Source organism: Malus sylvestris, chromosome 11, assembly GCF_916048215.2.
Source record: "Malus sylvestris chromosome 11, drMalSylv7.2, whole genome shotgun sequence".
Taxonomy (NCBI): Eukaryota; Viridiplantae; Streptophyta; class Magnoliopsida; order Rosales; family Rosaceae; genus Malus; species Malus sylvestris.
In genome coordinates, this window is record NC_062270.1 from 38,656,656 (window position 1) to 38,673,240 (window position 16,585).

General features: G+C 36.2%; 1 protein-coding gene and 1 pseudogene across 1 annotated transcript; both read right to left on the bottom strand.

The window, feature by feature from the left end:
• Nucleotides 1–589: 589 nt before the first annotated feature.
• On the bottom strand, nucleotides 590–4,405 carry LOC126590982 (protein TIME FOR COFFEE-like; annotated as a pseudogene).
• A 5,632-nt stretch (nucleotides 4,406–10,037) lies between these two features.
• On the bottom strand, nucleotides 10,038–13,571 carry LOC126590983 (ribosome-recycling factor, chloroplastic-like). Its single transcript, XM_050256514.1, has 11 exons — nucleotides 13,369–13,571; nucleotides 12,998–13,154; nucleotides 12,627–12,696; nucleotides 12,398–12,493; nucleotides 12,183–12,280; nucleotides 11,616–11,727; nucleotides 11,305–11,346; nucleotides 10,921–10,977; nucleotides 10,761–10,811; nucleotides 10,442–10,498; nucleotides 10,038–10,293 (listed from the first exon to the last, which is right to left on the bottom strand). The coding sequence occupies exons 1-11, from the start codon at nucleotides 13,454–13,456 to the stop codon at nucleotides 10,276–10,278; spliced, it is 846 nt and encodes a 281-aa protein (XP_050112471.1). The 5' UTR covers nucleotides 13,457–13,571; the 3' UTR covers nucleotides 10,038–10,275.
• Between the last annotated feature and the right edge of the window lie 3,014 nt (nucleotides 13,572–16,585).

Here is a 16,585-nt window from a genome sequence, read left to right on the forward strand (position 1 = left end):
TGAGGGCTAGAGTTGCAGTTGCAACTTGAACTTCGATGAGTTGTGATGTGACTTGAGCAACCTTCCAACTTAGACCCAAGAAGACTCTAGCATGCTCATACCCGGTCAGTTTCAATATATGTTAATTAAATTCTAGCAGTTGACGGAAAGGAGGTGGGAAGCATAGAGTAAGCTCCTGTGCCGATCGCTTATGGAGAATCGGATTAAGTTGTTCAATCATTTAATTAAAGCTAGTAAGTTTGGTTTATTCTTGAAATGCAGGTCCATTCAAGCATGTTGGACAAAATTACAAGCAATAATATACAAAATAGCGTTTGCCAAAAAAAAAAACAAAAAAAGGATAAAATTGCTGTTCATAATTTTGTACAGAAAAAGAATTTAAGTCCATAACTGAAGTTACTGAACTTGAACAAGTTTTCATGATTCGAGACAGCGCACTGCCGGGGCTGGACCATCCTTTTCGGGATCAAAAATTAGTACCGGGAAATGGGGAATATCGTTGACTGTGAGACTTGTAGAGCAAGCAATTAGCAGAGTCACAGCATTTGCTGCCGCAAATGTTATTCTAGAACTTGAGTTCAGAAATGTGGCTGGGACATGTGCTCAAAATTGATGCCAAGTTCCTCCCACAGGCAGGGGAGGAGATTGGGCCATTACCGCTCAGCGAAGAATTCTCGGTTTGCTGCGACTGTAATGCAGAGATTGATGAAGAGTGGTGGTTAGTGAGTCTCTTTTGTCCTTGTGGTGCTGAGGCTGATTTCGGGTTTCCACCGAAAGATATCTGAGTCTGACCTTGTGAACCTCTTCTTTGTTGCAGGGAACAAGTCATGACTGTTGAGTTTTTCAACTGAGAAGATTGGTGATGACTATTGCATTGCATTAGAGCTTTGGAGGAAACCGGGGCGCTTTTCGGGACTTTGGCAGCAACAGCGGGTTGCTGCTTTTGCAACAGATGTGGGTTCTGCAGCTGAAACTGGAACAGGTTCTGCTGTTGAGAACTCGACGACATGAAGTTGAGAGTTCTCGATGGATTGTCGAAAACAAGGGTCTGCCTCTGCACAATACCTGATGAAGACTTCCCAGAAGCAGCTCTTAACCCATCATCAGCATTGTTCGAACCACCATCAGTCTTCCTTTGGGATATTTGGTGGTGGTGATTCTTTTGATGCCCAGCTTGAGGTGCTGGTGTGATTTTATACCCTTGCTGGGCCATATCTGGGACGCTTTGAAATATTGCAGGATTTTGTGCCATGGATGAAAAGTTCAAGCATGAACCCGAGCCGTTGTTTCCAGTGACGGAGGAAAATGACATGCCATATGCCTTAGATGGGATGAGCTCAAATCCACCCTTTAAGCCCTGTTTATGTGATTGCTCAACCTGGTTTCCGCTGCCGCTGCCACCGCCACCGCCACCCATTGTCACATAAGGCATCAGGGTAAAGTTGACGGGTTGAAATGGAACCGAAAAATTCTGCCCATAAACACTGTTCTGAGCATGAGAGGCAGCAGGAGATGCAGCATTCTCCATGTTCGTTTCACCTGGGGATACACGTTGCTTTTGTGAAGAAAAACAATTGTTGCTACTAAATTGTGTTTCCCTCGGTTTATGGGACTCATGTTGCCTGTGAGAAGGTGATGAAGCGTTTGCGTTTTGATGAGACGGTTGGACTTGATGCTGCTGAACATAGGAAGGGTGAAACATTTGATTCGAAATGAAAGGCGATTTGATTAAAGGCAATGCTTGAGCAGGGTTTCCTCCCCCAAACACTGGTGTTGTTTGTATATGAGCTGAAATGGGGTATTGGTAGCCATTAAAATTCACTGATGAACTCTCCAGAGGTCTAGCAGCTAAATGGCTAGAGAGTGCTGCATTGTTTGTTGATTGTGCAAATTTCAACACGACGGATTTACTACTGGTTGGTGCAACAGCTGCTTGATGTTCAACCCGAGGAAGTGCGAAAGTATGTCCATGCTGCAATTAAGAAAGAGCAGTGATAAATTTTCAAAACACTACTTACAGAAGTTGATTTACATCCACTCAACCGAAGTTGTTAAAGTATGCATACCATTTGGTTACCAGCATAGGCTAGCTGTGGAGTTTGCTGAACTGAAAGCTGCAATTTATGTGATGTTTCTATGACATTCCCAGCCTCGGAACTTCTGTCTTTTCCACTATCACTTGAAAACTTCGGCGCAGCCTGCTTCTTTTTCTGCGAATGTTGAAGATTCGGACCTGAGAAGCTTCCCAGCAATGGGATGTCTGGCTTAGTGCCACATTGAGGAACAGAACCAGTTGCTGCTGGCCAGAAATTGGTTGTCTGTGCAACCTTCTGATGCAAGTGAATGTTGTGAGCAATGTGACAGTGGGTTGCGCATCTCTTTCGTGGCGGCTGAGGCAGAAGGGAATCGGAAGGCTGCAATTTGCACAACAGCAAAATTCAGACCTAAAGTTAAAGAAAAATCAACAGAAAAAGGAAAGTTTCGACATAGCGGAAAGACTGGAAACCTGTAATCTGGTAGTGGATTTACTGCTACTATCTTGATTTGGATTCTCATTTTGCTTCTTCTCTTCCAGCTTTTCTACCACAACTTCCTCCGGAAATATTTCCACTTTCTCTTCTTTCTTTACCAAAACTTCGATCTTCTGCATAAAAAACATGACGGAAGGGTCATGAAACTGAAAGAACTAAAAGCGAAATGGTTATCAAATGAGCCCTAAAGAATTCAGCGGGTGAGTTCGCTTACCATATCTACATCTTGGGTCGGAGGTTTAGGATCAGATACAGAATCTGTAAAGTCGTCATCCTGGTCCATAGGAGGAGGAGCCTGCTCGAAAATCAGCCACAATGCATCAGTGAAATGGAGATAACAAGAAGCATTACACAAAATGCAACCAAATCGAAAACCCGAGAAACAACAACTCACCATCAGATCAATTTCAAATCTTTCCCCCTCTCTCTTCCTCTTATGCTCCAACCCAGTTGAAATCCTGACAATTTCCACCCATCAAAACAAAGAACTGATTAGATTTCGTTTTCAGGTTTACCGAATCATTCAGATGTTTCGATGACAGATATCAATCAAACAAGAAAAGGAGAAACAAGGCAAAGATTTTTTTATGCTCACGCTTTTGTCCCTTTCGAATCTTCACACGAAAACTCGGCTTTTGTGGCGATGATGCTCTTTTCTTCCGCGTATGGATTTTCGGCTTTCTCCTCGTGCGAGTCCATTGACCCTGATGCACCGTCAGAGCAAGCTTCAATCTTTTCTGGCTGGTCACTTTCTTCGACTTCAACCCCTTCACCAGCTGAGCTGCTTTGAACCGCCATTGAAGCACTTCCATCCTCCGCTTTCTTCTCCTCGGAATCTGCAAACGCAAACAGACAGATAAAAATCATTGACTAGAGCGGATGCGCATCCCTTTGCACTCGCGTTCGAATACCCAGCTCGCAGATTAGATTAGTTTAAAGTAGAATATCGCGCTTGTATCAAAAATAAAAAACAGGAAACCGTCGCTAATACCATTTCTATCTTCAGTTTCGCACTTCGAAGTTTTTGAATTCTGGGTTTGATTCATAAGGCCATAGAGAACCTCGGCGATCTCAATCTCAATGTCCTCTTCTTCTACAGGCCCTGAAGATTTCGGAATCCGAATCTTGGGTCCATTTCGTTTCTGCAACATATGAATTCATAAGCTCAAAAATCTCAAAACTTTCCAAAAAAACTTCTTCAAAAATCATTTTTTGAAAACGTAGTACTAACTGACCATCGTTTTCCTCGATGAAACGTTTGAGAAAGAAAGCGACGCAGCTTTAAAGCTCAGCTTCTGAAGACTCTGTTCTTCCTCCCCAACTCCTCCATAACTCTCAGAAGAGAAATTTTCATGCGACCTCTTTCCAGCAGCTGCAAAAAAAGAGATCAAATTTAAAACGAAATCCAAAAACAGAGCAAACCCAAAACAGAGAGAGAGAGAGAGATATTATCAATTGCATTTGGATGTTGCTATACCTGAGCGAGCTTTTCTGGGAACTGCAACTCCGATCACTTCACTGGCAGCCTTTAGCGGCGGCGGAGCTTGGTGGTCGGAAAAACCCAAGCTCTCTTCTGTGCTGTCTTGATCTTGATCTCCTCTTCTGTACCTCCTCTGTTTTTTGCTCTGCTCTCTCATGCTTCTCTTCTGGTTTTTGCTTGCTGCCATGGTTGGCCTTCTTGTTTCTCTGCTTCTCTCCATGCTCATATTATTCTCAGCTGCTTCTTCTCGTTTCTCGTCAAATCATCAAAACGCACAAAATGGAAGACAAAAACTCTCTCTCTCTCACTATGCAGATAGATACAAAAATGCCCCATGCATTGAGAATTGCAAGTATCATTCTATTTGATATCTTGTCTTTCGGATTCGATGGTCACTCTTTCGTAATTATCAACTCGTTGATTGTTGCATAAAAGTATTTTTTTATATATATCCAAAACAGAAGGTGGTAACTTTGTATATAACATGTTATAATATATGTGAACAATACGATTGATATGTCGCACTTTAGATTATATTTTTCAATACCCTTTACTATTTTTGTGCATATATGTGAACAATATAATTGATATGTCGCACTTTAGATTATATTTTTCAATACCCACCCTCTACTATTTTTGTGCATATATGTGAACAATACGATTGATATGTCGCACTTTAGATTATATTTTTCAATACCCTTTACTATTTTTGTGCATTTGAGTTTGATTCATTCTTTTTTTCTCATAGTTATGATTAATTTAAAATAGCTTATTGCCCTTTCCAGTTGAAATTGTAGGTATACTCTAATGCTAGTGATGAAAGTAACTAATATCTCTCTAAACTTTTATTTACAAAAAAAAAAATAGCTTATTGCTTGTATAAAAGAAGAAGAAAAAAAAACTTACTGATTCACAAAGGGTTCACAGTTCAAAAAATTAAGGGTAAAAACTTACGTTCGAGGTTCCAAATTTGATTCCTCTTCTGATAATTTAAAATAACAGAAAGACTTGACTATTTTTTTATTTGTGTTTTTGAAAATGCAGATCAACGCATAATATTAGTTTAACGACAAGCTAGAAAAAATAATATAATAAAGTAAAATTAAGTATCATAATTCTATATTGGCTGCACACGTTAGTGCTTTTTTATTTTAAATAATAGCTTTAGTCGTTCTTTTGTTTAATTAAGAAAAAAAAGAGTACTAAACCAAAAAGCATGGGAAAAACTTATAACTTAGTCTTTCTTTTGTTTAATTAATTAAAAAATAGTACTAAAACAAAAAGTATGCTTCTAGGAAAACTAATAACTTAGTATTTCCTTTGTTTAATTAAGAAAAAAAAAGATTACTAAAACAAAAAGCATGCTTCTAGTAAACGGAATAGGATACTTTCTAGGGAATTTTAACGAAAAGCTCTCGGTACTGTTCACTTTAACGAAAAACTACATTTTTACATTAAAAAGTCAATCATGATGTCATTCACTTTACCCTTTATTTTGTCCTTATCGTCAAAACTCAAAGTTTTCAAGTCATTTTCATTAGTTTTTCTTACTTTCTATCCCTCCCATTCAAATTCTTCAATTATGTCCATTCAACCGAAAATCGAACTGTCAGGAATTAATTAACTTTCTTTTTTGCTTTTTTATGTTTATCTTCTTCACTCTCCTCACTATCTCTCTCTCCAACTCATTTCTCTCTCTCTCTATCTAGGAGGACTTGGTTCCAGTTTTGAGCAACCAAAGGCTGAAAGACAATGGTGTGAGCGTGGTTAGTTGACAATTGAAGTCAGCACCTATCGTACAACGCAGAGAATTGAAGGACCAGTTTTGAGCAACTGAAGGTCGAAAGACAGTATGGGCGTGATGGGTTGGCAGTTGGAGCCAGCACCTATCGTAGAACGCAGAGAATTGAAAGATCCAAAGAGAATCTCGACCATTAGGAAAAACTAATAATTTAGTCTTCCTTTTGTTTAATTAATAAAAAAAAAAGAGTGCTAAAACAAAAAGCATGCTTCTAATAAAAACTAAAGAAAGGAATCCATCCCACTTGCCCAATACTTGGAAAAGTCATATTTTATTTCGTTTTGATATATTTTTTTTATATAAGAAAGAATGAAAGAGAAACAAAGCTTTGTTTAATCCATAACAACAAGGTAATGCTAAAGCAATGTTTGTTAATCCGTAATTAATTGCATGCATAAGTTTGTATTACTATTATTATAATAAGCCGCACGTCTCCATAGATTATATATTGGTGGGATCCGAGCTGTCAATTCTTAGCAAGTGTCTTGAGAATTTGAAAAATATTATTCTAACTATGACCATATAAATAAATGAGCACAATATTTTTTTCAATTTCAATAAGTTTAGGAGGAGGGGAGGCTATCTCATTTCAGAATTAAGGCATGCTACAAGCTTTTTTTGAGGACTTAGAGAAAAGGTTTTAGTACGTAAGTTCTAGTCCTGAATTGTCGTCAATAAGATTCGAACTAAACTTTGGTCTAACAAAAAGAACGATCATTACTAACTCAATTAACGTTTATTGACATACGCAATATTTTCAATGCACTATGAACGAAGTTAAATTATGAAATTACATTGTAGAGCACACTAAAGTATATGATTGACATCATATTAGCTTACTAATTGGTTTTATTATACTAAATTTTAATGTAATTTGACTTCATCTATCTTCCATTAATTTATTAACACGTATTAATATTATTGTACAACTTAAACATTATATTTAGAAGGTTAAGACAACTTAAACATTATTATAAATTATTTAGTGGGAAAGAACATTGTATTTAGAAGGTTAAGACAAGATGATCCATCCACCCTAGTGGCACTTTATTAATAAAACGAAATATAAAATAATACAAAATATTTGAATAATCAGATCCAAAGTGCAAAGCTGTTCGGATCGACAAAAGTCTTATTTTCGTGTAGAAGGATTTTTTTTTTTTTTTTTTTTTTTGTTAAAGGTGATGAGTCGTGGAGGTCAAAGAAAAATAGAATAGGATCCTATCATAATCCTCTTTTTAATGATCTCGGATATCACTAATCATGTTCGTTCATTTATCATCTTACGGTCAAAATCATTTTGAATGTTTTAGGTATTCCATCAAAGATCATGTCTACCAAAAATCATTTAAATTTGAAATCATATGATTGTAGATTAAGGGTTTATGATTGTTTTATAGAACCGTATTAGCTTATTTTCTTTACTACAAATAAATGTCTTAATGGTTTTTTATTTGTCAAATTTTGTGCAAGGATGATCTATTAGTAATGTTATAAAAGATAAACGGTTAGATCATTAAAATACATTACAGAGTAGACATCACAAAAACGTTTGTTAAAAATCATATGAAAAGAGGTGTGATATTCACACGCCTTTTTTTACTTCTCCTACACCTTTTTAGTTTTCGGCCATCGGATTGGATGAATTAAAGAAAATCAACGGATATAAATTAATAAGGGATGTGTGAGAAATAAAAAATGATGTGTGGATAGCACATCCCTATGAAAAAAGTAGTATCACATATTAGTTTCCAATAAAATATGATTTTTAAACAAAAATTTAGTGGAGGAATCATCAATTCACTGTTGGCTTAGGGCTTGAAGGAGACTGGATATATTAATTGTTTTTTCAGCTGAGATAGAGAAGAACTCCGGACAAATATTCAAAGTTCAAACTCAAAAGTTTGTTTGCAAAAAATATGCATATTTTGCGTTTCATCTTCCAAAGAAACATGCGACTGCAACATTATTTTCAATTTGTTAATGGCATGCACATATAAATTTAATCAAAATCACTTTCATCAGTTTTTTAATTCGAAGTTTAATCTAATTTAATCTAAACTATTGAGAGATGGGTTCAGATTAAGTGTAGAGGAAGAGACACGTTGCTTAACGAACTTGGCTACATACCGTACTTTCACTTTGGTCGTCTTTTTAGTGATTTTATGGGAGATTATTTCTACAAACCCTTTTTTCTCATTTGCACACCTAGTTTGTTTTTGTCTGTTGATTTTCTTTAGTTTATTCGATTTAACGGTCAGAAACAAACATGAGTTATGAGGTATGCATGAGAGAAAAATTGTGTTGAAATCAACTCTATTTGCAACATATTAGGGTTTGTTTGAAAGTTTTTTTTTTTTAAATAACTTAAAACGTTTTTTATGAAAATATTTTTGAACCAACTTTTAGTAAAAATGCAAATAAATCTTGAAAATCCTTTGGAACTCAAAAATATTTCTTCTAAAAACGTTTTCAATTACTTTAAAAATACTTCTAAACGAACGTTTAGTTGTCATAAAAACGTATCACATAGAAAATGACTTTTTTGTAGTGTGGGTTGATGAAAGTGGGCCAAAAATAGTAGTTATTCCCGATTAATATACGAAAAGAGGGTTGTGAGCTATGATGAAGATAACTCATCTTTCTTTTGCATTTGTGCACACACTGAAAAAGACTCACTTGAACTCAAAAGAGGAGGCAATCAACATAAAGGTGATGCCCCTAAAATGGTGATTTTCCAATTGTATGTTTGAAAAGTCATGAATAATACAAGAAAATTAGGTATGGAATCAACTACCCCACAATCAATCTAACTTCTGGTTTTTCAAGTAATGAGTTAATGATTTGGAATATAAGATTGACGTAATTTGTGATCATAAACGCAAGAGAAGTCGTGAACCAGAGATATTCGTACCTCCTAATAGAATTATCATCCTTTGTCAGTCGGAAGTTTCGAAAAAGCACAATGCCGCAATGGGATGATAGGAGCAAATTCTTCGGTGTAACTGGAAGTAGGGCGGATGTACATTGAGACCAAAGTCCTAAAAATATGTATGTAAAGGTAGTATGAGGACTCTTAGAACGTTTAGCACATGTCTTTTTTATGCCTAGTAAGTGTTTGATGTAATGCATGCTAGGCATATCTCAACATGTTGTATCGACAGCACTCAACAAATTCTATTGATATCACTCATTAAATTGTTTTGACATATGTTATATTTATTGATATGTGCGTAACATAGTTTGACTAACGACAATAATCTCACAAAGTATTAAATGAAATGCATCACAGAATAAGCTGAATTTTTTTTTTTTTTAAGCTTTGTTTCTATCTAAAAAAGTTGCACTTTTAACACCCAAAATTCAAATCATGAATTCACACTGGAAGTATATCTATTTGTCTATATTTTTCGCGTGATGAGAAAAAAACAGTATATTGTACAGCAAAATATCTAGATGATGGGACCAAATCACCAAATGCCTTTTCCTTTTTCTTCTTTATGTATTGGAGGGTAGGGTAGGATTGGCTTTGTGGGTTTCTAGGGTAGTGTGGTTTTACAAGACAGAACGATGGGACAAATGCCATGTTATCTCCAATGAAAGATCCTTCGGAGGGAAACTTTGGAAGGTTGTCTGACTAAGGCAACTCTTACCCCAACATAGAATCGGATGAGACCAAAATATAGAAGTCTCGTACCTTTGAAAGCGTTGTCGTACGAAAGACGTGGTCGACATGCCCTTAGATTGAAGAAGTTGAGGTTCCAAATAGCCCAACCTATTATAAGTCCATGCAAGGTCCTTCCTCCAATTAATGTGAAATTCATTCTAAACACACCCCCTTATGTGTGGCGGATTTTCAAGTCTAACACATGAACAACACAACACAACACAACAGGATTACATGGAGCGCGTGTGGCCCTCCTCCCATCAATGTGGAATTCATTCTCAACACGCCCCCTCACGTGTGACGGATTTTCAAGCCTAACACGTAGACAACACAACACAAACAGGATGATATAAAGCGCGTGTGGCCGTTTGGCTTTACATATGGGACAACCTGCTTTGATATCATAAAGAAATTGAAGTTGCACCATAAAACCAATTGGCAATATGGAGAGTAGCTCAACCTCTTATAAGCCCATGCAAGGTCCCTCCTCCTATCAATGCGGGACTTATTCTCAACATACACAAGTATCTCTTCCTTTTCATGAAGTCGTAAAAGAAGTGAATATAAAGACTAATTTGAATTTCTGAGTGATGTGTGAAATTTGAAAGCCTTGCAAATGAACATTGCATATATTTTTCACATAATATCGAAACAAAATGTCTGGTTATCAAAAGAAGGTGCTTTCTAAGGAGGAGGTATAAACAGCACTGGAAGTTCCCGCACGGGATAGAGGAACACCTATACAGGTTTCGAGATAGAAGCTCAACCATTTACATCATCAGTACATGGACAGTCACTACACCTTCAGCAATTCCTGAAACAAAGTTGTAATTTCCGTTAAACTTCGAGAATGACACCAAATGACTTAGGTAAACGTAAGAATCAGCATGAATGTACTAGTATTAGGTTGCAGGTAGTGCAGATATTCGCAAACGTAGCAGATTATTAAATGGAGGTACTACCTTCTCTTTTTGTTTGAATATGGCATCAAGCTTCTTCACATACTCATCTGTCAATTTCTGCATAAAGGAAATACGTAAATACCGTATCTTTCAGTAACTGTTCTAAACTCAACTGAAGTCCAATGGTGCTTGAAATGATAATGAAAATATATATCTTCTACTGTAACCCTTGAAATGAAACCTAACCAATCGTGAAACAAGAAATAGGTGCCGGATATATCCTGAAGAGATGTCAAAGAAACCAATCAGTCAGTTGGTTTCTTTGTCACCAGGCAAACCACGATACCTAATAGTGAAGGACACAAAAGCTATAAATTACCTGCAAATCACTTGATAAGTCCTTGACATTATCTTCAGAAAGCTTTTTGGCCTTTAGGAAAAGAATGTTGATGGCAATCAGTAAAAGTAGAATGGTGGGGTAAAAAAGCAAATGCTGGGAAGTGAGAAAGAAAGAGAAGTTGTGGGGTTGGGCTTCAAACCTTCTCAAGTTTTTCAAGAGTCTTTAGAGCATCCCTTCTTATGTTCCTCAATGCCACCTACAACCATCGAGTAATAGGTATTTCAGAAGAACAAGATCAACTGCTTTGAAGTTTGAATGAATGAAATGTTAATGGTTATCAAAGATGGCATTTCTAAAATGCAGTATATCTTCTGCTTTTACTTCAACATGGTGCCATGATGACACCTCGCCATGAACAACGGAAAGGAAAGGGAACTGGGGTTGGGGATCAGTTATGTAGTATATCAATTTGTATGATCTGGTTAAGCATATACAAAAGTCTCAAAACATAAATACTATTCACAAACTAGCAAAGGAGAGTTTTATCCAACTATTAGCCAAGGATGCTATGGTATGTCTGTACCTTTCCTTCTTCGGTCTGTTTTGCCACAATTTTTGACAATTCCTGCATTGGAAAAAAGGAAAAAGGAAGCACACATTAAAGAAAATGACTGATTATTTGCATCGTCAGAAACAGAATATTTCCGTATCCTTATATATATCAGAATTTCTGTATCCTTCATTTATGATCACCAAGGTATAAAAAAATTTCCTATCCAATAAATTATCTTACTAGTTATTACATCTCGGTACATGTGCGTTGGCCAATACAATAGGAAGAGTTGAAAAGCCCTTAGGTCAGTTATGTAATGAACTCAAAGAATGAGAACACACCTTCCTTCTCTCTGATGTAAGTTGAGGTAGGGTCAACCGAATTACTTCTCCATCATTATTTGGAGTCAAACCAAGATCAGAGCTAACGATGGCCTTCTCTATAGCCTTTAAGCTGAAAAAAGAGGTTGCACCATTTAGAAAAAAGACTACTAATCGACATGATCAGTTGATATCCAATGCATTCTTCCAATAGAAGACACAAGCTCTTTACAGCTGACCACAATCCCTATTTCGTTTAGGTTATCAAAGATTCAAAAGAGAAGGCAGTAAATTTCACTGGTAAAATCAGCAGTATATCTAAGTTTATCATGTACTCCATCTACTTATTCTACATACATACAGATAAAATCCTAAACAGCTCCTCACGGAGAAGCGCTCACCCACTAGCTAGCATTTTCAGCTGGGTCTTACGTTAGTTTATAATGTGCCTTCCTCCTCTCATTTTGGATAGATTTAACAGTGGCTATCCCAATGCAGACATGTGTCTATTTCAAGACTGTGAATGCAGCATGGCGCACTGATCTTATATGACCATTACTAGTTTCAAACCTTCAGTTTATGAAATACCTGGATTTGTCGTATGGCTGAACCAAGAAAGAACTTGCATCAGGAGAACTGATATTAGCAATGGTCTTCAAGCCAACTGGGCTTCCATAGTATTCAACCTAAAAAGTATTGTGTTATAACTAATCTAAGAGAAAAAAAATAACACTACCGGGTTCTCAATCTGCACAAAAATGAACTGCAAAAGTAGCTAGACAACCCCCTAAATTAATTCATACCTCAATCTTATCCAGCATGGCCGGGCTTGCCCTCCCTGTCCTAATAGAATTGAAATTGGATCGTACCGTTTCAAGAGTCTTTTCCATCCTTCCTTCCTGAAATACAACTACCATACTCAATACAAGTTTGTTCTTCCTTACTCCACCAAAAATTCCAAAGAGCCTTAAATCTTTCCAACCTAATTGCATACTACATGTTTTAATGAAACGATATCATAATCAAACTTACAGCTTCTTTCTTTATCAAAGACTTCTCCGCTTCTATTTCTTCGATAGTAGCAGCCCTTACAATTCCAGCTCTGGATATAAGAAATATATTAGAAGGCAAATCAACCCACCACACAACCAATAACTCATCACAATTCGATTATACATAGTGGCGCACTATGCAACCCAAATTCTCACTGCATTATCAAATTGCTAGGATAATATCAGCATATATGCAGTGTCAAACAACAGAGTCGTGTCACTTTTAAGTATATTGTTGTTGCATGATAAGTCAACAAATGCAATATAACCCAATTTTCAGTCCCTTACAAAGTTACAAACAACAACAATAACAAGCCAGAGTATTAATTCTGTGGCACAAATAAAACTTGCCCCCTTTGGAACAATTGCTTCTTCACAACAATGGCATTGCCCGAAAGCTTTGCAGCACCATCCTGAGACCTCACATAGCTAGCAGACGAGCTCCATGAGCACACACTAACAGTTCTAGGCTGGCATTTCTTACACGCCGGCCCTCCACCAAAAGAATCTGCAAAAATCTCAACTTTTACAGCATTTAGAATGCGAAAAAAAAAACACATCAAACAAAACCGAATTACAAACTCAACCCACTTAGTTATGCAGGAATATAATTCTGAATTCCAAAAGGGTACCTTTGAAATTTGCAAGCAAGTAATAAAGATCATCAATTTACCAGTAATAAGTATGCAATGAATGTAAATATTGCCTGATGGGTTACGTACCTCGAATGGAAAGGAGGGTTTTGGGAGGGTTTTGCTTGGGCTGGAGGACGAAGCGGACAGGGGTTGCAGGAGAGAAGTGGGTCGCCATGAAAGCCGAAAACTTTTGTTCTGAGTAAAGCTTCTGGGGCTGAGACAGATAACAGTGAAGTAGTGACTGTGATACAAGTAGAAAATGGTCTGAAGTTCTCGGGGTGTGGATAAGAATTTTGGCCTTCGCTATTTTAATTCTGGGATTTGTTTGTATTCTCGGATTAGATAATCCAAAGACGGGATGGAGATATCCTGCACTTGTGCAGGAATATATAGTTACCAAACCACGTAGCTTCGTTTACTTTTTCTTTTCCTATTAACCATTTAAAATATGATTTTCACACAACTCTTTTAGTGCTCGTCTGAAAGTACTTTTAAGATAATTGAAAACGCTTTTAATGAAATTGATTTTGGATTTGTAAAGCATTTTAAGTATTTTATGAAAGAAGCATCATTATTTGTTTCTTGCGAGAAGCACTTAAAATGTTTTTTTTTAAAGATCCACTTAGATTTTTACTAAGAATTGGTTTCAAAAACAATTTTACAAAAATGCTTTTATTTATTTTAAAATCAATTTCAAATGAGCTCTTAGTTTTTCGCATATCTTTTATTTCTGAATTTTTGATAAAATAAATCAAACGAACTCAGCGATCATGATAAATAGGAATGTGCAAGTAGATAAAAAAAAAAAGTGTGTTTTTATTATTTTCCTAAGCACCTTCGCTCCTAATGTAGGGCATACATACAAATTGAAGGAAAGTAAATAAAAAAGATTTTTTTTTCGACAAAAAAAAAATGTTTTAACTCTGCGTAAAAGGATATAAACAAATGAAACGAGTAAAAACATCTTTTTTTTAACAAACGTTATTATCTACATTAATATAGAGGGGGCGGACTTAACATCATAATTAGTTAGCAATAATGTGGTTCAAACTCACCTTTAGCGAGAATTGAATATAATACCTCTTACTTACAATTAAAGATGAATAACACTAAATCGTAATACTAAGTGACAAATAATAAAAAATTTGGCATCCCATAGATCAAGGCACTTTTCATTGCACAATTGAAAAAACATCCCTAGTAATAATTTAATTGCAGTCTAGACCTCTGATTTGATCCTGACGCTCCAATGAATTTAATCAAAGGATATTTCTCCCTAATTACGAATTAATTACCATCTTGAACGTTAATTAGCCTAACTCTTTAAACATCTATACCGTCTTGTATTTGCTCCTCACAATCTCATTCAACAATTAATCCACACGTATAATTTATCTAGCTATTATTTATTTCAAGAAACAAAAGTTCTCTGTGGCCATGGCGGCTTGGGCTAAGAGCTCGATGGTTTTTTTCATGGCAATGGCTTCGGTTGGTGTCTGTTTTGGTGCCCAATACATTTTTGGCAACTCCCATGGGTGGACTAACAAAGGCCATTTTAGTTATAAGGCTTGGTCGCGCTCTAAGCATTTTGTTGTTGGAGACTATATCGGTGAGCCTTTCTGATCTAATGCTTGTTTTAATTTACAAAGGTGGTTTTAGCACTACTAAATAATCATCATGCACGTAGTAGCTTTGTTGAATTGGTTTTCTTTAACACGCATTGTAAAATTGCATGCGCAATTTCTAAGTACGAAGCTAAGAAGCAGGATGTTATACATGTGGACGCAAAACATTTCAAAAAATGCAAGACAAAACATCCAATGGTTACCCTTCACTTTAGCAAAGATCATGATGTGCGTATACAGTTAAATGCAACTGGCAGCTTCTTCTACACTTCAAGGGTGCGTTTGTTGCATCGAACTATCTTAGATTGGACTAGCTGCATGAACTAAGCTAGACTGGCCTAAACTAGACTAAGTTGGACTAGCTTAGTGAAACGTTTAATGCAGTGTCGGACAAAGAAGCAGGATAATGAAAATGGGAACTTTAACGAAAAGCACCTAGTACTGTTCACTTTAATGAAAAACCACATTTTTACACTAAAAAATCAATCCTGGTACTATTCACTTTACCCTTTATTTTGTCCTTATCATTAAAACTCAAAGTTTTCAAGCCCTTTTCATTAGTTTTCCTTAATGAAAATAGTATTGTCACCAGTTTGATATTTGCTCAGACTAGGACTACATTATTGTTCTATTTTAATTGTTTTTTATTATTAAAGATATTATTAAAAGTATTAAAATTAATAATATTGGATTAGGGTGAGACTCAATAAAAATATAAAAACCAAATTTTCCTGCCAACGAAAGAAACATACATGATTCAAGAGTAGCATTGTTCCAAACATGAATATAACAAAGTATTCTCCCAACAATCGACAGGGTGTAGGATGCTTTTCTTAATTATTCATCTTTGGTTTAAAGTTGTAGATTAAAGTTAAAGGTGTTTGTTTATACTTGTATTTGAGTAGAACGAAAATTATGTCTGACAAGTTCAGTTTTTTACTCAATTGTGAAATAATTACTTGGAATTGCTCTTGTATGTATAAGCCAATTTCAGTCCATACCATGACAATTGCACTCAATCCCAAGACCACAATGATACGAGGCACAATGACAAATGGATAGTTGCGCATTGATCATTGCTACATTTGGATTCCTAGCACGTAAATTGGCTTGCTCCACCTAGTTTGAAGAAAACTAGTAACAATATGCAAAAGGAAAAGATCATGAACAATTTATGCATTCCTAGGCTAGTAATAACAATAATCATGTGTATGGAACTTTTGTTTTGTCTAATTATGTGCATATATACATATATATACTAGTAATTATACAACATCCTCTATTAACAGTATGCAAAAGAAAGAGCTTGGAGAAGACGATAAAACGGGTCGGAAAGGGTGTGTTGAATCGTTGTGCACGAAGGAACGGCGCTCCAAAGGGAGTGTTGAATCACTCAAGATATCATAATGTTGCCCTACATTACACAATAACAAAAGTTTATGAGACATTACACAAGAACAAAAGTTTATGAGACATTACACAAGAACAAAAGTTAGGAAGAAGTAATTACTAATGGGATTCCTCTTATAGAATGTTGCCCTACAAGCTGCAAAGAGCTTGCAAAAGAAGTCAAGAAAATGCATGATGATTTCCATAATCTTGCTCTTGATTATTGCATTGATCATCATACTCTCTATTCTAAAGCCATGGAAGAAGTAATTACCACTGCATGCAAGGTT